At 38.4% G+C, this 22,248-nt stretch overlaps 1 protein-coding gene across 1 annotated transcript in view; it reads right to left on the bottom strand.

The window, feature by feature from the left end:
* The window catches only part of IL33 (interleukin 33), a 57,105-nt gene that overhangs the window by 20,472 nt on the left and 14,385 nt on the right, over positions 1-22,248 (bottom strand). The window contains exon 2 of the mRNA XM_044264331.1: positions 10,351-10,458. Coding sequence (XP_044120266.1) covers positions 10,351-10,447 — 97 coding nt within the window. The 5' untranslated portion in view covers positions 10,448-10,458. The remainder of the gene's footprint in view (positions 1-10,350; positions 10,459-22,248) is intronic.

Raw genomic sequence — 22,248 nt, forward strand, 5'->3', positions numbered from 1 at the left:
GTATCAGTTGAGCCCTAATTTGTGACCTAGTATGTGGTCTATTCTGGAGAAAGTTTCATGTGTGCTTGAGAAGAATGAGTATTCTTTTGTTTTAGGGTGGAATGTTCTGGTCCATCTGGTCTAGTGTGTCATTCAAAGCTCTTTTTTCTTTGCTGATTTTCTGCTTGGATGATCTGTCTATTGCTGAGAGTGGTGCATTAAGATCCCCTACAATAATGTATTCTTATCAATACGACTCTTTATTTTGATTAACAGTTGGCTTATGTATTTGTTTGCACCCATATTGGGGGCATAAATGTTTATAGTGGTTAGATCTTCTTGCTGGATAGACCCTTTAAGAATAATGTAGTGTCTTTCTCTATCTCTGACTACAGTCTTTAGTTTAAAATCTAATTTATCTGATATGAGAATTGCTACCCCAGCTTTCTTTTGAGGCCCATTGGCATGGGAGATACTTCTTCATCCCTTCACTTTCAGTCTGGATGTATCTTTAGGTTCCAAATGGGTCTCTTGTAGACAGCATATTAGATGGGTCCTGTCATTTTATCCAATCTGCAACCTTGTGTCATTTTATAGGAGCATTTAGACCGTTCATGTTGAGAGTGGTTATTGAAAGATACGTTTTTACTGATGTCATGTTGCCTGCAAAGTCCTTGTTTCTATAGATCGTCTCTGTAAATTTCTGGTCTCTGCTACTCTTAGGTTCTTTCTTCTTTTATAGAACCCCCCCCCTTAGTATTTCTTGTAGTGCCAGCTTGGTGGTCACATATTCTTTTAAACCTTGCCGGTCTTGGAAGCTCTTCTCCTCTCTGTCCATTTTGAATGTCAACCTTGCTGGACAAAATATTTTTGGCTGCATATTCTTCTCATTTAGTGCCCTGAGTATGTTTTTCCAGCCCTTTCTGGCTTGCCAGGTTTCTGTGGACAGGTCTGATGTTATTCTGATGGACTTCCTCTGTACATAAGGACTCTCTTCCCCCAGTTCCTGTCAAATCTCTTGTCTAAAATTATGATTTGTCGGGGCGCCTGGGTGGCTCAGTGGGTTAAGCAGCTGCCTTCGGGTCATGATCCCAGGGTCCTGGGATCGAGTTCTCCGCCCAGTGGAGAACCTGCTTTCCTCTCTCTCTCTCTGCCTACTTGTGATCTCTCTCTGTCAAATAAATAAATAAATAAATAAAATCTTTAAAAAAATAAAATAAAATTATGATTTGTCAGTTTTACTATCAAGTGCCTTTAGGTCTTTCTAGATTCATTAATTCTGGGGGGTGTTCTTTCTGCCTCTAGGACACGAACACTTCTTCCATTCCCCAGACTGGGAAAATTTGTGCAACTATATTTTCCAGTCTTCTCTTTTTCTCCACCCCCTCAGGGATCCCAATAATTCAGATGTTGGGACATTTTATGGCATCATTTATTTCCCTAATTTTGTTTTCATGGCTTCTAACCTGGTTGTTCCATGCCTTCTCCTGATCCTTTTTCTCTATCAGTTTGTCCTCTAGATCATTAATTCTATCTTCTGCCTCAGTTACTCTAGCTGTTAGAGTATTTAGATTAGATTGGATCTCACTGAAAGCATTTTAATGTTTTGTCAGGTCAACTCTCACTTTTGCCCTGAGAGATTCTATGTTGCCACTAATGATCTTCTCCAACATAGCCATTTCCTGGATAATTATTACCCTGAAATCTATTTCTGACATATTGTTTATGTCCATATCCAATAGTTTTCTGGCAGAGGTCAGTCTCCGAATTTTTCCTCTATTGTGTATTTTTCCTTTTAGTCATTTTGGTGAGAGATGGTTGAGAGGAGGTATGGCTGAAAATATCAACCACAATCCAGGCAAATTGCACTCTGGAAAGTTTCAGAGCAATTGGAAGTCACCATCAAAAAGATAATAAAAAGGGGGCACCTGGGTGGTTCAGTGGGTTAAAGCCTCTGCCTTTGGCTCAGGTCATGATCCCAGGGTCCTGGGACTGAGCCTCTCATCAGGCAGTCTGCTCTGAGGAGAGCCTGCTTTCTCCTCTCTCTCTCTCTCTGCCTGCCTCTCTGCCTACTTGTGGTCTCTGTCTGTCAAATAAATAAATAAAATCTTTAAAAAGATATTAAAAAAAAAAAGAAAAAAGAAAAAAAGAGCGTGAAAGAGAAAAAAAAGAAAGAAAGAAGAAAACCAGCCAAAATGAGTCCCAAAAGTAAGATTTATAAGGTACAAAAACAAAAATGAACAAATAAAAGGATCAACAAAATTAAAGGAAAAAAACCCAGCCAAAAAGACTTGTAAGAATAAGAAAATAGTACAAAAACAAAAACAAATAATCTGAAGGGTTTGAATTGGCGGAGGGGTGGGAGGTTGGGGTACCAGGTAGTGGGTATTATAGAAGGCACGGATTGCATGGAGCACTGGGTGTGGTGAAAAAATAATGATACTGTTATGCTGAAAATAAATAAATTAAAAATAAATAAATAAACAAATACACAGAAACACTGACAAAAGAATAAGATGGGAAGATGGTTTAAATCCTCAATGTGGGTGAGGAAGTTTATCTCAGTTCTTCCTGGGTGTATCTTGTTATCTTTGTTAATGAACTCAACTTTCTAAAGTGTAAGGACCTGTTAAGCCAGAGGCTTCCATCAAGGTTAAAACAATAACCTTGTTGTTTAACCCTTAAACTGTCCCTGCTCCCCTTCCCCCAGGGGACTTACTTAAAAACAAGTTCCAGAAACCAGCCCCAGGTAACAAAGCCCAGATACAAGGGTGGGTCAGGCCAGGTGGAGACATCTGATCAGTGGGGGGTTGCACACTGTCTCCCTATTACCAAGGAGTATGGGCCCTGCCCTTTGGGAGCCTTTTGGGTGCCAATTCTAACCAAGGTGATAGGCTAGGTCAAATGTCTACTATAGGGTAAATTGTAATTCAATTGGTCACTTATGTGTGACCTAACATGACTATGGAGTTTCCTATGTGTATTACAATCTCATTGGCCACCTGTGCATGCCAGGCCTGACCACATGGCCTTTGCCCTTAAAAGCTAGTCTGTGAAACAGAGAAAGGTCGCCCTTTCTTGTAAGAGGTGTGTCCCTGGATGTTCGTTCTGATTCTTGATGCTTGGCATGGAATAAAGCTTTGCTTGATCTTTGCTTTATATCAGTCTTGCTCCTTTAATCACAGACCCATTTTGGGGGAGACCTATCACAGAGATACTGTGATACAGGGAAATTAATACTGGTTCATATATAGGGGCAGTATTGAATAGGGAAAAAGGAGTACCTTGAAGCTTATATCTATCTATCTGTCTATCTATCAGCTATCTATATATCTAAAAGAAAAAGAAAAAGAAAACATAGGTATATGTATGAAAATAGTTCAAGTTAAAAAGTTATTATGGAATATGTTGTATTAAATGTCTAGTCATAATGGTAAGTAGGTTTAAAAAAATTAAAAAACAAGAATCATGAGAACGAATTAAAAAAAAAGTTGTATCTCAGAGTCCACAGTCTCTCATGGTTTGTCTCCCCCTCCAATTTCCCCCAACTCCCTTCTCCTTTCCATCCAAAAATAAATAAATAAAGTTATATCTATGAAATATACAAGTTTGGGGGCAGTACCAGGAGCTTAATATATTGTTTTCCCCTGATGTTGGGGTTTTACAGTTTTATGGGGACCCTGTGGTTATTGTCCTCTTTTTCTTTTGGCTTGTCTTCTGGAGGAGGGTCCTGCAGAGTTGTTTTTTAGTCTATCTTGCTTGTGTTGAGTTGCCCTTCCCGCTTATTAAGGGGCTGGGCACTGTGGAAACCGGTTTTTCAGGCTTTTGTTCTTTGGAGGTTTTTGTTCTTTGGAGGCTTTTTGTGCCTTTTTGTGAGGGTCAGAGCTAAGTAAACTCTCCACACCAAGACCTTCCCTTAGAGAGAATCCTCAGACTCTCCCTCTGCAAACTCCACTGAACACTGTAACCTCCCACAGGCAGTGCACACCCCCAGTCACTATCTCAGTGGTTGCCTGAGGCCCCTGCTTGCCTCTGCACCCCTGTGACACTAAAACTGTGAGCAATACTGATCCAGGAGAGCCAGATCCTGGTTGCTGCTGTTGCCAGGACTGCTGTCTGTATCCCATGCCCATGCCAGGTGCACTCAGACCTGGCAGTGGTGTATGTTGCAGAAGGCTGTGGGCCTAGGGACTGCTGGCTGGATCCCCTGCTGGGCTGTCTCAGGTGCAGACTGGGGTATGCCCAGACCCAGCGGTGGTCCAGGCCATGGAAGGCTGTGGGACCAGGGACGGATGACTGGAGCCTCCACTGGGCTCTTTCAGGCTTGGGTGGGTGCCAGCTGTGACCCACCCTGGGACTGTGGGCTTAGCTCTGTGCCTATGACCACCCCATCCCACCAATTTCCCCTTAAGGCCCTTTGTTCTTTTTGAGTGCTTTTAACCAGGCTCCAAGCTAATGGTGGTCCCCAAGCATAGGGTACTTTTGTAATGGGTATTACTTTTTAGTGGGTTGCTTCTGGTGGCTCCCTCCCCCTTCTGTTTATCCTCTGATATTAGTCCAAACACTCTCACTCCTCTGTCCCTCTCCACTGATGATCTTCTGCTCCTGTAGAGATCCAGAAGTGTATAATCTTAAATCTCAGGCTGATCTCATGGGTGTCGATAGTGTTCTGGTAGATATTTAGCTCAATTAAGGGGACTGGTTGAAACAGGGTCTCCTACTTCTTTACCATCTTGTCCCTCTTCAGGTCTATAGCATCTTACCAGAAACCTTGGGACCAGTGTGTTTCAAAATTCACAGTTTTTAAGATTCTAGAACTGTCATGTAGAGTATATACTATATATATGTAGTACTTCCAGCAGGGACCAGGGCAGTACTCTTATAATCAAAAATTAATTAATGATTTTATAGTGAAATGTAGGAAAATTTACACAAAGTGAAATAAACACCTCATGTTTGCTCAGAGCAAGATTTAACTGTCATGGAGGTTCATATAATTTATTATTACCAAATGAGTTATGAAAAATTTTAGGTCTCTAGAAAAATTTTCGTTTTCCAAATTCTATATAAGGGAGTGTGGATCTACATCCAATATGTATCAGTCTTCGCCTGAGGAGGAAATTTTATGGTCATATGAAATCTATAATATTTCTTATCTATCTAGAATTAACTTTTAATAATTTTGGAACAAACTGAGGGTTTTGGTGGGGAGGAGGTCGGGGGTTGGGTGAGCCTGGTGGTGATATTAAGGAGTGCATGTATTGCATGGAGCACTGGGTGAGGTGCATAAACAATGAATTTTGTAATACACACATACACAGAATAAAATTAAATTAAAAAATAATTTTAGAAGGATAGCTAAAGTTTCTAGAGTTTATTGATACTAAAAATAACCGACTAATGTTAAGGAGCTTTTCCCCCTATATGTTCATCTAGGAGTTTCATGGTTTCAGGTCTTACATTTAAATCTTTAATCCCTTTCAGGTTAGTTTTTGTGAGTTCTTTTACATGTGAATATCCAGTTTCCCCAGAACCATTTACTGAAGAGACTTTAGTTTCTTCTTTGAGTATTCTTGGCTCCCTCATCAAATGTTAGTGTGCTATACTGCAATTTTGTGAACTAACATAATACAAATTATGTCAGTTAAGGACTTCATCACCTATTTAATAATTTTTATTAACTTAGTCAAAGAAAAGGTCTCAAGTAAAAAATTAAATTTGCTATTTGGAAATTCATAAGAGGCCTTTCAAATTTAAATAGAAAAGAAAGTCATAACTCTTGAGTCATGGCATCTAAACTTTTAACATTATAGCAAATGAATTATCAAGCAATTTGTTTAATACAGCCAAATTTCAATTATTCATAGTAATTCAGAAAATGAAAATAGTTACTTGTGACTTTGGAACCCATTCTATGATTTTTTTTTAATTTTCTAAAAGATTTGCCTTCCTGATATGCTTTTCAAATTTAAGTGGAGTAAACTTTCATTAGGCACTATTTTGAATTATCCATATCTTGCCTCCAATTCAGATGGACACCTTCATTTAAGTATTTTCTACTGTCTGAACAATGTGAGGCCACTTAATTATACTCACCTCTACCCTGGAACTTCCCAACATTGCATCACAGCTTATAAATATCATCTATAGTATCTTACCTTTATGTAGTGCTTTTACAATCACAAAGAAATTTATAAAGCTATGTCAGAGCCAGCATTGAACCTGGTCTCCTAAAAAGTAATCTAATACAATACTTTATTAACTGTATCACATTTTCTCTCCAGACATAAAGGGCATAAGATGATATTTTAAGGATGTTCACTCCTTATATACTTTATGCTATATTCGGAATCCCATGGGACATGACTGACAGACATGTCTAATATGGAAAATGGACTTTCTAAGGAGCAGGATGTGGGTTCTGGGTAGCTAGGAGTAAGTGTCATTATATTAAGGAAGTATTATGGATGTAGAAGAAGAAAGGGGCTAAAGATATTGATATAGGGGCTCGCATTTAATGGGACAAACACTGGATATCAAGGGGTGATCACATTTGAAGTATTTAAGATACTTCACATTGGGAGAATATGGAAGAAGTGTAAAGACCTATTTAGCCAGAGGCTTCCAGCCAGGTTAAACAATAACCTTGTTGTTTAACCCTTAAACTCTCCCTGTGCCCCTTCCCCCCCGAGGGATTTACTAAAAAACAAGTGCCAGAAACCAGCCCCAGGTAACAAAGCCCAAATACAAGGGTGGGTCAAGCCAGGTGGAGACATCGGACAGTGGGGGAGTGCATACTGTCTCCCTAGTTACCAAGGAGTATGGGTCCCACCCTTTGGGCAGCTTTTGGGCACCCACTCTGACCAAGGTGATAGGCTAATTCAAGTATCAACTCAGGTAAATTGTAATTCAACTGGACACCTAGCATGACTGTGCAGCTTTCTTTCTGTGTTATAATTTCATTGGCCACCTGTGGGTGGCCAGGCCCAACTGCATGACCTTTGCCCTTAAAAGCTAGTCTGTGGGGACGCCTGGGTGGCTCAGTTGGTTGGACGACTGCTTTCGGCTCAGGTCATGATCCTGGAGTCCAGGGATCGAGTCCCGCATCGGGCTCCCAGCTCGATGGGGAGTCTGCTTCTTCCTCTGACCTTCTCCTTGCTCATGTTCTCTCTCACTGTCTCTATCTCAAATAAATAAATAAAGTCTTACAAAAAAAAAAAAAAAAAGCTAGTCTGTGAAACAGAGAGGTCGCCCGCTCCGTAAGAGGTGCAGCCCTGGCCAGTCAGTTTGATTCTTGATGCTTGGCGCGAAATAAAGTTCTGCTTGACCTTCCCTTTGTATCAGACTCGCTCCTTTAATCACGGACCCATGGGCGCCTGGGTGGCTCAGTGGGTTAAGCCGCTGCCTTCGGCTCAGGTCATGATCTCAGGGTCCTGGGATCGAGGCCCGCATCGGGCTCTCTGCTCAGCAGGGAGCCTGCTTCCTCCTCTCTCTCTGCCTGCCTCTCTGCCTGCTTGTGATCTCGCTCTGTCAAATAAATAAATAAAATCTTTAAAAAAAAAAAAATCACGGACCCATTATTGAAGGACCTAACAGAAGGTATACTTTGGTGTTTGCAGCAGCTGAAAGTGTGGTGTGATGATTGTGGTCTCGGATGGGAAATATATATATGGCATGGCCTCGGGGACTCTGTGGGAGAGAATGCTAACTGGGGTGAAAGGCCCCTCTTAAGCTTATGTAAGGAATGTTGTCATTTCCTATGTCTCTATCTTGCCTGATGTCTGAAGATAGTGTCTCAACATGGTTTATAAGGAAATTCTCACAAGTGATTTCATCATAGCAACAGCATGATAAAATCCCTCACGCATTTCTGGTGAGTACATGGGAAGTGGCCTGGAACTCTTCCTATAGTTCTGCCACTGAGAGAGCCAGACTGTGACTGAGAGGAACTACATAAATGAATCACTCATCTTTCATTTCTTTCCCGAACACCTATTTCACCAAGGTTTCTTCTCACTGCTTATTACCCTTGATTTATCTGTGGCATTTGACTTGGAACCACATCTCTGAAACAATTCTTCCCTTATTTTCATGTCACCAGTCTCCTTAGGTCCTTGTTTTTCTCTGATCATCCATCTCTGATGCTCTGTTAGTTTTTCCTTGTCTGACTGCTCCTAAAATGTTGGCGTTGTGCAGGATTTGTCCTTTGCCTTTTCCTTTCACTTTAGACTTTGTTTCTGGGCAATCTTGCCTGCTCCAATGACTTCAATCATCTTTTTGTATGCTGATGACTCCCCAAAAAGTAACTCTACCTTAGGTCTCTCTCCTGAGCTTTGTGTCTGTTGCTCTTTCTCCACAAGGTATTTTCACTTCAGTTAGCTTCAGACATCTCTGTATCTACTTATGAAGAGTGTCCAGAATTCTGGATATCTCTACCTGGTTGACCTATACTTACCCCAAATTCAAAAATACTCATAATAAAAAAATATATATATTTTTCTCTACCCACAGTACTTTCCTCCTGAAATTTTCAATCTATCTTGAAAACCAGTACCATTTTCTACCACTGTCTGCCCAAATCTTAAGTCATCCTGAAAGCTGAGAATCATCTATTTTCCCCTTTCTGTCCATCCCTCAATTTATTTGGTCTGTAATTAAATCTTATTGATTTCAGTTTCTGAATGTATCTGACCTTTAGTCCTTCTTTTCCATTCTGTTGTCTTAGGTCAGGCCTTCATTCTCTGTCCCCTACATGAATGCAGTAGACCTCTAACCAGTTTTGGTTTCTATTCTTGCTCCCTCACACTATTTTTACACCACCATCCATGTGATCTCTCTAAAATAAAAATGTCTTGTTATTCCCCAGTTGAATGTTTTCAATGGTTGCTTACTGCCCATAGGGTAAATCTGAAGTTCTGTCACTGTAACTTTAGAAGATATTTCATGGACAGGCCCAAGTTAAGTGGTGTGACCTTTACTTATTTCTATGCCCAATTATTGCCATGTAGGGATATGTGCCCAGTGTTGCTAGATTTTCTGATTTTTCAAGAGATTCAGGTTTTTATGCACAATCTTCTAATTTTTAAATAGTTCCTCAATTAAAAAAAATACCATAGTACTGTTTAGGCCAAATCAAAAGCTTCTGCTGGATGGATCTGTCCCAAAGTTCCCATATTCTGACTTCTGGCTAGATACATAAGGAAACTGGATTGTCAGAGGGGGGAAAGTGTTGATGGATTTAGGGGAGAGGAATAGCAGAGGAAGATGGCCTGACTCTGGGAGTAGCTTCCTGGAAACTAGGAAGGGAATAAGTTTGGGAAGAGGCTTTTCTCCATTTCATTAAGTCCTGTATTTTGTTAGTCCTAGAGATGAAGTACTCTGGTGGTGACCTAAACTCATATGGAGGCTGATTGTGTATATGTATCTCTAGTTAGTAAATATTGAGTTTTTTGACTTTTTGATTGTGTCAGATCCTGCTAGCCCAAAGGAGGAGGAGAAGGAGCTAAACAAGCTTTTATTTTATTTATTATTTATTTTGCTTTATTGCTTAGGGTCCTAGAGCAGTGGGGGAAGGGGAAGAGGGAGAGAATCTCAAGCAGACTTTCTGCTGAGCACAGAGACTATTGTGGGGCTCAACCTCACGACCTCAGGTTGAGACCTGATCTCAACCTCAGGTCTGAGATCATGACCTGAGCAGAAACCATGAGTCAGAGACTTAACTGAATGAGCCACTCAGCCGCCCCCTAGGATAATTTTCAGAATCAAAGATATAGCTCTTTCTTCTTAGAGCTATGGCTACTACCTGACTTTATTTACCCTTCAATTTATGCCCAATTCTTTGAGTTTGCAACTGGATAGACTTGAGCATCATTTGATCAATTCCGTTTTATTTGGGGCATGGATTATTCAAATATCTTCACTCTTACTGTTCTCTCTTTTTTCAAAAGTTGCAAGTCAAGACCACAACTTGATACATCAAAGGTGTATATTTTATATGCAATAAATGTTGGATAAAAGAAGATCATTTCAAATTTTATTAATCTAGGAAAAAGATTTTGGAACTAGTTGGAATGAGGTGTGGGTAGTGAGAAGGGATCGATATGAAGGACTATGTATGTTTATCACTGTTAAAGGGCTTAAATTACTTAAACCATTCTTGTCCTGAGATTTATCAGATAAGCAAATGTTGGCTATGTATAGTCTGTTTAAAAACAAACACTGCTGTATTACAAACTTATGAGCTATCTCTTCTAATTTCAGCTCTAGTATTCTTAGTAGCTTTTGCCAAGGTAGCATGTATAAACATCAGAATAAGAATTTGATAACAGATAAAAATAGTTTGTAAAACAATCAGAAATGCTAAGTCCTTACTTCTCAACTTGGGAGATTTTACCAAAGCCTTGCTTGCTGAACTGTTCATCTTTGCAGGAGAGATTTTGGTGGTTGAATACTTCATTTTACTCTTCATTTTTCAGGCTTCTGTGGATTAAAATGTAATATTAGTTCAAATGCCTCAACTTGAAAATAAACAGAAATAACTGTGGCTGACTCAAAATAACATTAATAACATAGCATAACATATAATATAATATATAACATATAATAACATATAATAACATAAAGAAAACAATTATTTCAGTAAAATTTGAATTTAGTTTCTGAAAATATATCCATATTGAAATATAGTCAGAGGACAAAAAGAGCTACAAAGAAGTATTAAACTTTACATAGTGGAAAAAAAACCCTTACATAGTGGGTTATTGTTGGTAATATTGATATTAGGATTCTGAAATATTTTTACTGTATTATAAAACAGAACAAATAAGTAGATGTGTTGATACTGTAGGGTTTTTACTGCAAGGGAAAGGAGATACAAATAAAAAAATATAAATAGCCACGGGAAAATCTCTGTAATGTTAAATCTGAATCAGTACTATCAGTGTGCCCCTATCTTAGATTCTAGATACTTTTTCCTCTAAAAGGAACCAGGATTCTCTAGGTTTGGGCTGAGAATGTAAAGTGAATATGGAATATTCAGTTATGCCAGAAAGCAGTTGGTCATTCAAAAACTTGTGAGTTTGTGTCAAAAGAACACAGGATCCCCTTCAAAGGGTTTCTCACTGGCCAAATTTGGCACAATTTGAGCATCAGAAAGAGTGGTAATTCTTTTGGTAATTCACTATAAAGCATTTAATGCGAAAAGAAATCCACCAGTCCATAACATTCCTTAAGAATGAATGAACAAGGGATTTATTCATTACAGAATGAATGGTAGAGTTAGAAAAATAACAGTCTTGTAACCCTCAGTGTAATACTTGATACAAGTCAGGATCATCAATGGTTGCTGTGCCTTGAATGCCAAGCTGGGTCAGAGTACCTTATTGAAAGAATATTGCATTTTCTCTTATAAACTGCAGAATACCCCATATTTATTCAGTAGGGTACCATTGTCTGGCTTCATCATCAAGGTAAAGTAGTGGTGCTTTGATTTGTGAAGGGAGCAGGACTTCTTCAGCCTTAAATTCTCCCTTACATTGCTTGAAATTCTACTAATAGTTTACTCCTATTTGCATTAAGCCTTGTCTTCTTTTTCCTAGATTAAAAAAAAAATGGTGTATTCCAGAGGTGATTGCTATTTAAATCTCTTACAAACTTTATATGAATCAGCTCTTCTAGCAGGGTAAGGGATGAGCATTTGGTTACTATGTTGGAGGACTCCATGAAAGAGATAAACTTCACTCAACTTTATTTTTGTTTCTGAACAACCTTGAATGGACTAAAATTCCAAATTTTCTTGTTTAGAAGGAACTAGAATCTTATACACAACCATCCTATTTACAACTGGTTTCATGAGCAAGAATCTTCAAAGGTAGAAAAACGCTTAGGAGCAGAGAACCTTAGATGTCATTTGTCATTTTCCTGAGCCTCTAAATCTATGGATGAGTAGGCTAAGACTGAAGGGAAGTGCCTTACTCCGGATCACAAAAACAAAACTGGGGCGAGAATCTAGTCTACCGATATCCATCTTTATGCCAGAGCTTCTGCGCCATGTCTCCTCTCTCCCTCTTCCAACTGTAGGAAGAATATAATCAGAACTGGCAATTTAACTTCAAATGCTTGGCCAGTTGTCCAACTTCTTTAGAAATAATGAATTTTTAAATATGATAGTTAATATGTAATAATAGCATGTGCAGTTAGGTAATCTTACTGTAGTTAAATTTTCAGAAAATAGTTCAAATAATACCCTGCACACAGTAGGTATCCAGGTAGCACTTTACTGATAACATGAAAATTGTAATGCTGGATTGTTGTTTTTGTTTGTTTCTCTGTTTCCTTTTTTATCCCAAAATCCTTATGTCCCAGAAAAAAAGTTCTCCTGGATGGACATTAACCACCCCCTAACCCAAAAACTGTTGCATTTTCAAATAAATCTGGGAAGTGTTCCTATGTATATTATTCAACCTCTTTTGAAGTCAGAACCACATTAGCATAGATAAGAGACTGAAATATCACATTTACAATGGAGTGATTGACACAGAAAAAGTCAGCTGCTTTTTAAGAATTGAATGATAAGGGGCACCTGGGTGGCTCAGTGAGTTAAAGCCTCTGCCTTTGCTGAGGTCATGTTCCCAGGGTCCTGGAATCGAGCCCCGCATAGGGCTCTCTGCTCAGCAGGGAGCTTGCTTTCCCCCCTCTCTCTGCCTGCCTCTCTGCCTACTTGTGATCTCTGTCTGTCAAATAAGTAAACAAAAATCTTAAAAAAAAAATACAATCACTCTTCACCATTTTTTCAGACTTGAAATTTACTCTCTACTCTCCTATTTTTAAGTCAAAAATATTTCAGAATATATAGCAGTATAAAAATCACTAGTTCTTTCATGCTGCTTTTCCCAATAATATAAGCAAATATTCTTGCACACTGGTTCTGATACCTTACCTTAGTTATGAATGTGAAAGGCTCGTCTCAAATAATGAAATTTCTTGTTGTCAGCATTTTGGTAGTGGTTGATGCTATATTCCAACTCTACTTATATACGCACTTGGATTAAGCAATATTGGGTGGCAGCGTTTGATGGATGATGCAATGCAAATAGCACCAGTTGAATGGATTAGATTGAGTGGGAGTATACCTTATTCCCACAGCCAAATCCTAAACAGAGCTTTTAGATTATTTTAACTGTAGCACTTCCAAAGAGTTATACTCAGTTAATCTTTAATTTTTATGAAAGCTCTATGACATGGACCCTAGGTACTGTTTATTGCTCAAAATAAAGCATACAAGGGCAAAGACTTTCATTGCCTTTCTCTTTTCTACTGTGAAGTCAAAAACTTTAGATAACTTTTTCTGATTGTAAAAATAATGTATGGGTGCTCAGAAAATGGTTAAATGATAGGAAAGCGTGTATGCTATATTTCCTGACATTCTTTTTTTTTTTTTAAAGATTTTATTTATTTATTTGACAGAGAGAGATCACAAGCAGGCAGAGAGGCAGGCAGAGAGAGAGGAGGAAGCAGGCTCCCCGCTGAGCAGAGAGCCCCATGTGGGACTCGATCCCAGGACCCCGAGATCATGACCTGAGCCGAAGGCAGCGGCCCAACCCACTGAGCCACCCAGGCGCCCTATTTCCTGACATTCTTTTTCCAATACAGAAATACTATGTATATCCATTTTTCATAAGAAAGAGAATCTACTGCAAGTATTATTTTGTAAGTTGCCTTTTTGATTTTCCAATTAATGTCACAAATATTCTTTTATAGGAGGCTTTATAAAACCCTCAATCATGTAAGTATAGCATAACAAATCTTTTATTGATTAACACTTTGACTATTTCTGTTTTTCTCCTTTTTTTTCCTTTTATTTCTAAAATTACCACTGTCACAACAACTGACACCTGTATGTGTGTGTGTGTGTGTGTGTTGTGATTCCTGGCGAACTTTTGCATGTTCACTGGTAACATAAATTCCTAGTAGCAAGATTGCAGAACCAAAGAGTTTGTGCACCTTATATATTGATAAAATATTACTTTATTGAATTTCTAAAAGTTTGTATTGATTTATAGGTTTTTAATGATCCAGGGAATGTTCTTTTCACCATTGCCTTAGCAACAATGGGTGTCATCACCTTTAAAATATTTGTCTTTCTAGTGGAATTTAAGAAACAAAACAAATGAGCCAAGATGGGGAAACAGAGACAAACCAAGAAACATACTCTTAATTATATAGAACAAACAAGGGTTACCAGAGGGGAGGTGGATTGGGAGATGAGTTAAATAGTTAATGGGGATTAAGTACACCACTTGTCATGATAAGAACAGAGTAATATATGGAAGTGTTGAAACACTGTATTGTATACCTGAAACTAATCTTATACTGTATGTTAACTAACTGGATTTTAAATAAATAAACATTTTAAAAAATTTGCCTTTCTAAAGAGTGGAAAAATATCTCATGGTTTTGAATTTTATTATATTTAGTGAAATTAAGCATCTTTAAAAATATATTTATTGGGGACGCCTGGGTGGCTCAGTTGGTTGGACGACTGCCTTCGGCTCAGGTCATGATCCCGGAGTCCCAGGATCGAGTCCCGCATCGGGCTCCCAGCTCCATGGGGAGTCTGCTTCTCCCTCTGACCTTCTCCTAGCTCATGCTCTCTCTCACTGTCTCTCTCTCAAATAATTAAATAAAATAAATAAAATCTTAAAAAAAAATTTATTGTCAGTTTCTATAAATTATTGATTTATATGACTTCTTTATGAATTAAGAAATGAAACATGTTATCTGTGTTGAAAAATTTTCCCCAGTACCATTTGGCCTTATATAAATGGCATTTTTTGGATAATATATAAATTTTCAAATCTCATGTAGTCAAATTTAATTATTGTTTTAGAATTTCTGGATTTTGTGTTCTGTTTCAAAAGACCTCCCCTCCTCTAAAATTATAAACAAATTTATCACACCATTTTCTAAAATTGTATTGTCTACTACTTCATACCTAAATCATTAACCCACTATCATTTTTAGTATATAAAGAATAGGACTTTTTCCCTTCCAGTGCTTATCTCAACCACACATGTAATCCAGTTTAGACAAAGTGAAGTATCATATGTTATGTTGGGACTAGCATGCAAAGGGCTGTAAATGCAGCAATAAGGAGTTGGAATTTCATCCTGCAGTCAACAGGAATCTTTTAAAAGTTTTTTATGCAAGTGAGAAGTATTATAAAAAGTGTGTTTTGTGAATGTAATTTATGGTTGTGTGAAAGAGTATCTGAAGGAATGAAAGAAGAGAAAGAGAGGAAACAGAGCCCAGTCAGAAGGCCAATTGAAATACCCAGGCAAAAAATCAGTGAGGTCAGGGACTAGGGCAATGTTAGGCCAGTAAGGAGCAGATGAAGGTGAAGAGTCCTGCTGGCATTTCATAGAGTCCTTAAATATTAGCGTAAGAAAGGGCCCCAGAGATCCCTGTTCCAGTTCCACTAAGTCACTTAGCTCGTTAGTGGCTGAATCAGGATTAGAACCCAAGTTTCACTCTCAGCTCAGGGTTGTGTCTACCACAGAGCCTCCACAGCTCTTTTTGATAGTGTTTGTATCAGCTCTGGACTGGGGAAGTGAAGAGATGAAGGGAAGTGAGGGGGCTGTCAGTGGTTTAGAGTAGGAAACTCAGGTGTAGTGTCCTTTTTCAGGCACAGGTAATGAATCTGACATGGGGCAGATGGAGTTTGAGATACTTGAGGAACAAATATGGAAATTTCAGCACTGAGCTGGAATTAAGTTATGGGTGGGTAGGGGAGGCCAGAAGTAGCAATCTGGATTTGCTATATGTGGATTTCATTTGTTACAGCACGAGAATTGATGATGTAGGAACAAATGAGATTGTCTCAGCTGAGTGTGGAACAGGAAGAGCAGGCTATGTCTAGATGGAACTATAGGGAATACATTTAAGAGGTGGGAGAAGCTAAGGAGTTATCAAAGAAGACCAGAAAGAACACTAGAAAAAAGAAGAAGTCATATATTATGAAGGCTTAAAGAGAAAACCATCTCAAAAAGGAACATATGGTAGATGATCACTACAGAGACATAGGTGGAGATTAGAGACCTTGGAAAGAGTCCAGTAATCATGGGAATCTCCAAGAAACTGCAGAGGATTGCACAGTGGAGAGGAGGAACTGAGAATTCTTCAAGAAACACAATAATGAAAGGGAAACAAAGAGAAAATTGTATCTTGACAGTACCGTGGAGAATGGAAGATACTGCTTACTAGTTCGACGACCTTGGGCAAGTTACTTGATACTTCTAAGCTCTCAGTTTCCTCATAATAATTTTCTTTATAGTAATAAATGAGCCATTCAGTGGCTCATTGAAAGAATTATATGAGAAGTTATATTTGAAACCTTTGGCGCAGAAGCTGGCACATAGTGGGAACTTAATACATGTCTTTATTATTATTATTGATTTTTTTATTGGAATATGGCCCTCTTAGGCTTGTTTCACTGTAGAGAGAAAAGGAGAATGAAAAGAGGGAAATGAAAAGGAGAGGACTGATGTAATAAATCCCCAGAGGAGACAGGGAGAGGGGAAAGAATACTAGTGGAGTGTTTGGCTTTAAAAAGGAGAATGTGTAATTCTTTAGAAGAGGAGGAAGAGTAAGAGAATGGGAGAGATTATGGCATTTTAAGGGACATGAACTTGATAGTCTTGTAAAAGTGGCATGAAATCTTCATAAAGTAGGTTGTGAGAGGAGTTATAGAAATTAAGAGAAATAAGCATGAGTTTTAATTTTTGAGGGTAAGTGGTTCCTTGGAGAATGTAAAAAAAAAAATTACAAGGAATAGGGAACTACTGTTCATGCATATTGAGTTTCAGTTTTATTTTTTATTTTATTTTTTAAATTTTATTTTATTAATTTTATTTTTTAAAAGATTTTATGTATTTATTTGTCAGAGAGAAGGAGAGCACAAGCAGGGAGAGCAGCAGGCTCCAAGGTGAGCAGGGAGCCCCATGCGAGGCTCCATCCTAGGACCCTGGGATCATGACCTAAGCTAAATCCAACATTTACCTAACTGAGCCACCCAGGCATCCCCGAGTTTCAGTTTTAGAAGATGAAAAAATATTTGGACATTGGTTGTGGTAATGGTTACTCAATAATATGAATGTACTTCATACCACTGCACTACATCCATAAAATTGTTAAAATGATAAATCTTAACATAATTTAAAAAATGATTTTAAAAAAGATTACAAAATGGGAGTGAGAAAAATGAGAAAGGTTGTTTGTAAAGGAGTTCTAATGTTCCCTATCTTGGAGGTTAGAAAAGTTCTGATGCTAATGGTTGTCACAATGAGGTTTTGTGGGTGAACTGTGGAAGGGTATTAAAGAGTCATCAAAACAGGCAATGGAGTCACCAAGATTGATATCAGCAGAGGCAACATTAACTAGAAAAGAACATGAGGGTCTCTGTCAACATGAATGGAAAGAAATTAACATAAGTAGAAAATGAGAATGTGCCACTTCTCTGTTGGCCCTGGGAGATGGGCATACACAAGGAAAATGGCTGGGTTTTGAGGATAGTGGTACCACCAGGGGAAAGCCATATTTTAGATGATAAAAGGAAATAGAAGAAGACTTTTAAGAAAAAAGGAGGGAGACGGGATTCCAGGTGAAATGTTACAGAAAACCCCAAACAATAGGAGAAGAATAAATGAAACAAGATGGGATTGGGAGGGAGACAAACCATAAGTGACTCTTAATCTCACAAAACAAACTTAGGGTTGCTGGGGGGAGGGGGGTTGGGGGAAGGGTGGTGGGGTTATGGACATTGGGGAGGATATGTGCTATGGTGAGTGCTGTGAAGTGTGTAAACCTGGTGATTCACATACCTGTATTCTGGGGGATATATGTTTATTTTTATAAAAATTATTTAAAAAAAAAACCCAAACAACCTGGAAGACTTTAATCTATCAAGAAGTAATGGCATTCATAGATAGAAATTACATAGAAATTCATTAGTTGATGATTCACATATGAACAACAACAAAAAATGTGTGAAGTATAATCATTTCCACAGTTGCAATGTGTTTTTGTCTCTGCCCCAGGAAGGCTTCCAGAAACTTACATTCAACAAATATCAAGTGTACATAACTTGTCAGAGACAATGTACTCCAACAGTATTAATTACTTTCTAGGCATCAAAGTGTTCATGGGACACTGCATGAAAATTTTCATTTCACTTTGTCTTATTATCTACATCTGATCAACTGGAAAATTTCACTTTGTCTATTATCTATATCTGATCAACTCTCAATTGTCAGGCAATGTCCTTTGATTAACAGTTTCCCTCTTTTAAAATACTGATACCCTTTATCATGTTAAACCTGTTGGTCTTTCTTTCCTTACTATGAATTTTACTTCTAAAATAAATTCATTTAATTAGACTGATTTCCTGTTTGGAGGCTTCTTGTTAACATGCAGAGTTTGTAAGAAATTTTTATTAAAATACATGCTAATTATGGAAAATTTGGAATATAAAATATTTGATGCCCTAGAAAGTAATTAAATGCTTTGGAAAGAAAGATACCTAGTAATCATTGTAAGGAAGTTCTGCCCTCCTAAGATCCCAAAGTCCCAAATGATGCTGGGCTTACACCTATCTATACTACAACAGAGTGCTGCCTAGTAATGGTATAGTAACAACTCAAACAACTGTCCACTGCTGGGCTAAGTGTTGGAGGTATAGTAGTGAACAAAACAAACCTTTTCCTACCCTCCCGGAGTTTACTTTCTTTGGGGAGATAGATATGGAGCAAATAATCATACAAATAATTAATTTATAAACAGTGATAAATAAGAACTAGTCTGGTAAAGAAGATAAGGAGTAGTGCTAAAGTAGTGTGGTCACAGAAGGTGGCATTTATGCATAAATGCTGTACTCTGAGCGTGTGAAAAATCTGTGCAAGAGAGGGGACAGAGGGTGCCCTCTGGGCAGAGAAAACCCTAGGGGCAAGGGCCATGACAGAACTTGTGGTATTTATGGAACTAAGCAGGCTAGTGTGGCTGGAACTCAGTGGACAATGAAGAGAGTATAATGTCATGGGGTCGGTGATGGAAGGGGAGAGAAGCCAGCTAGGGCTGGGTCATGAAGGCCAGGGGAAGGAACTCGGATTCTATTCAAAATACAATGGGAAGCCAAGGAAGTGTTTTTTTTGTTTTGTTTTGTTTTGTTTTGTTTTAAGAAATTCCATTTTTTATTAGTGGCAACAAAATCTTTTTAAAATCTTACTGTAAGAGGGTGACAGTGACAATTATGACTATCTACTTTCTGCCACAAGTGGTAGCCCAACTTAGAAGACAGGACTATTTACACATAGTGCCAACCGGCAACAGTGACTAGAAGATGTATTCTGATCCACATCAGGATTCATAAAGTCTTCAGAAAAATTTTGCACAACTCATCAATAGGCCCAAGGTAGAATAATTGATGAATAGAATAAATATTATAAAGAATGAAAAGCTCACTAATTAAAATAAAAATAGAGAGTTTGCACATTTGAAAAACAAACTCTTGTGTACATTTCTTTATTCAAGTTTAATCAATTTTAACTATTCTAATTTTGGCTTAAGATGATCATTGCTTCTGTGTTCTTGCTTGGTTCTTTAGGAGATAATTACTTTCAGCTTTGAACATGTAAAGTATATATAAAGTAATAAATGCCTCCAAGACTCAAATCAAAATTTGCCTTCTGCAGGTGAAGTTTTTGAGCATCAAGGTTTTGACAGAAAATTCTGTATTTCTCTTATCTATTTTAATAACTTTCTCAGTTCAAGTTCTTGTATGTCCTAAAATTATGAATACCTCACAGAGAAGTAATATAAATAGGAAGGAAGTGTTTTAATTAATATGGGATGTGACTTGGATTTTGTTTTCAAAAGAGTGCTCTGGCTGCCGTATGAGGAACAGGTAGAGGACAATAAGAGGGAAGGAATGAAATCAGCAAGGAGTCTGCATTAGTTCAGTGGTGGTGATGATGATAATACTAGTGATGACAGTTACAGTGTCTTGGCCATCTATCTCTAATTGTCACCATGACCCTAGCATTTGAGTATGATTGCTTTCATTTTAGAAGTAAGGAAATAGAGATTGAGAGATTAAATAAATGTCTTAGTAAGTAGCAAAGCTAGGATCTGAACTCAAGCCCATCTTGCTCTTTCTCTTAATCCATGGTAATCATTGGTGGAATGAGGTATAATTAAATTCCTGAGCCTGAAGGTCCATTCATCACCTTGTCAAGCTTGCATGTTCTTGCATGGTCAGAAGATCTATGAAGGTATGGTCCAATTTTACAAACCTATTGTTGGGTACTAGAAAATTGCTGGAGGAAGAGAGTGTCCTCAAACTTTCCTAGCTGGTAGGAGGGAGAGGAGATGAGGAGTTGACTAAGCTTGGCAATACTATATGACTTCGTTCTGGGATATTTTATAGGGGAGCAGGAGGGAGAGAGTGAGATGGGAGGGTGATCACGTTATCCTCTGTTTCCTTGGGTATACTGGTTTCACTTCTTTCTTGGGGGAGATCAGAAAAAATGCTGTGGAGGAACAGGAGGTTTAAGTTTGGGGAACAATGAGATAGCATTGTCCTTACTCAAACTCAATCACTTCCTGTCTCTGAGTCACTGACACTCTGAAAGTTTCTACATACCCCTTACCTGGACCCAGGAGAGAACATTTCTCCCAGAAAGAGGAAGGAGTATGAAGAAATTTGGCAAATCAATATATGACTCAACCCAAACCCATGTAATAGGAGGTAGGGATGTTATGAGTATTTAGGAAAACTTTCTTTTGTTCTTCTCTTAGCATATTAAAGTACATCTATGCCTTCCCACAGTTTTCCTAAATTCATGCTTCCCCAATCATTTTTATTCACTGGCACTACCTGACCCTTCAACTTTTCTAACATCACAGAGCACCTCCTCTCCCCACTGTACATTTGCACCATTGGATTGCTTGCCGTTCCTCAATTCACCAGACAATTGCACACCTCCACACTTCTGCTCAAGCTTTTCCTCTTGCTAGAGATCCCTTTTCCTCTTTGTCTGTGAATTCTCTATTTAACCCTCAGAGCCCAATTCAAATGCTTTTGTTTCCCTAACCACCCACAATTAAGCAGAATTTATTGCTTCCTTTCTTACTTGCTTATCATATCCAAGTACATACAATTTCACATCTCCTCTGCTGGACTTCTAGCTCCTTGGGAACAAAGATTATACCTTAGTCATCTTTGTTTCCCAAGCAATTATTGATAGCAGGCACCCAGTAAATATTGTGTACTTTGTATCTGTCCTTGCAAAATCCCTACATAATAGATTAGACAAGTATTTCCCACTGAATAAGTATGGAGACCCTGTTCAAATCCCAAAGATCTACTGAGTTGTGGAGTTGAGACTGTAAATTGAGCAGTGCGGAAATGGCTGTAATACAAAATGACAACTTTATATGACTCAGAGAACAGAACTCAGGTCTTCTTGTTCCTGGGTCAATGGTCTTTCTAAATAATTTAAAGAAGCTGGCTTTCTGCTTGGCCACGGACCTGTGGTTTTAGTGTGACCAAACATTTCAAATTGTTCAGTTCAGTGTGTTGTTTTATTCCTCTCTGGTGCCCCTCCCCATGCCTCATATACTTTTGATCCAAATCTTTAATGATGATTTTTTTTTTTTTTTTTTTAAGAAGCAGAGTTAGAATGACCTCCAATCCCAAGCTTAGACTCAGGGTTTTCTCCTTCCCTGCAGGGCTGTTCAGCTCTTTAGGTCTTAGTTTCCTCATCTCAAAAATGAAGAGGGTGCATGAAAGCCAGGGTCTTCCTATCCCTTTGACTCTTTCTTGTGCTCCTATACAGGCTCCCACTTCAACCCCTCCCATCCCTTTTCCCTGGGCTTGCTACTTCAATACTAGCGCCTGCACCAGTCCCTTGCCCACAAAAGATGTCATTCTCAGAAAAATGCACAAACTCTGCCTGTGCCTCCCTCCTCTCCTTTCACTGCCTCACAGCACATAGGATGACTGGGTTAGACAAGGGGAGAATTAAGTAACCTGGAGTCATGTCTTTGGCAAAGGCAGATCTAAAATTCAAGTAAACCATGGACTTGGATACATTCTGTTTTAGGGCATATTTACAGAGAAAAACTAAGTCTGTAGCATACATAAATGGATTTGGAAAACTCATAACTGCTAGAGAAACACTAGCACTTAAAAAGAACAACATGGAACAAACTGGTCCT

This window comes from Neovison vison, chromosome 9, assembly GCF_020171115.1.
Source record: "Neovison vison isolate M4711 chromosome 9, ASM_NN_V1, whole genome shotgun sequence".
In the NCBI taxonomy this organism is placed as follows: Eukaryota; Metazoa; Chordata; class Mammalia; order Carnivora; family Mustelidae; genus Neogale; species Neogale vison.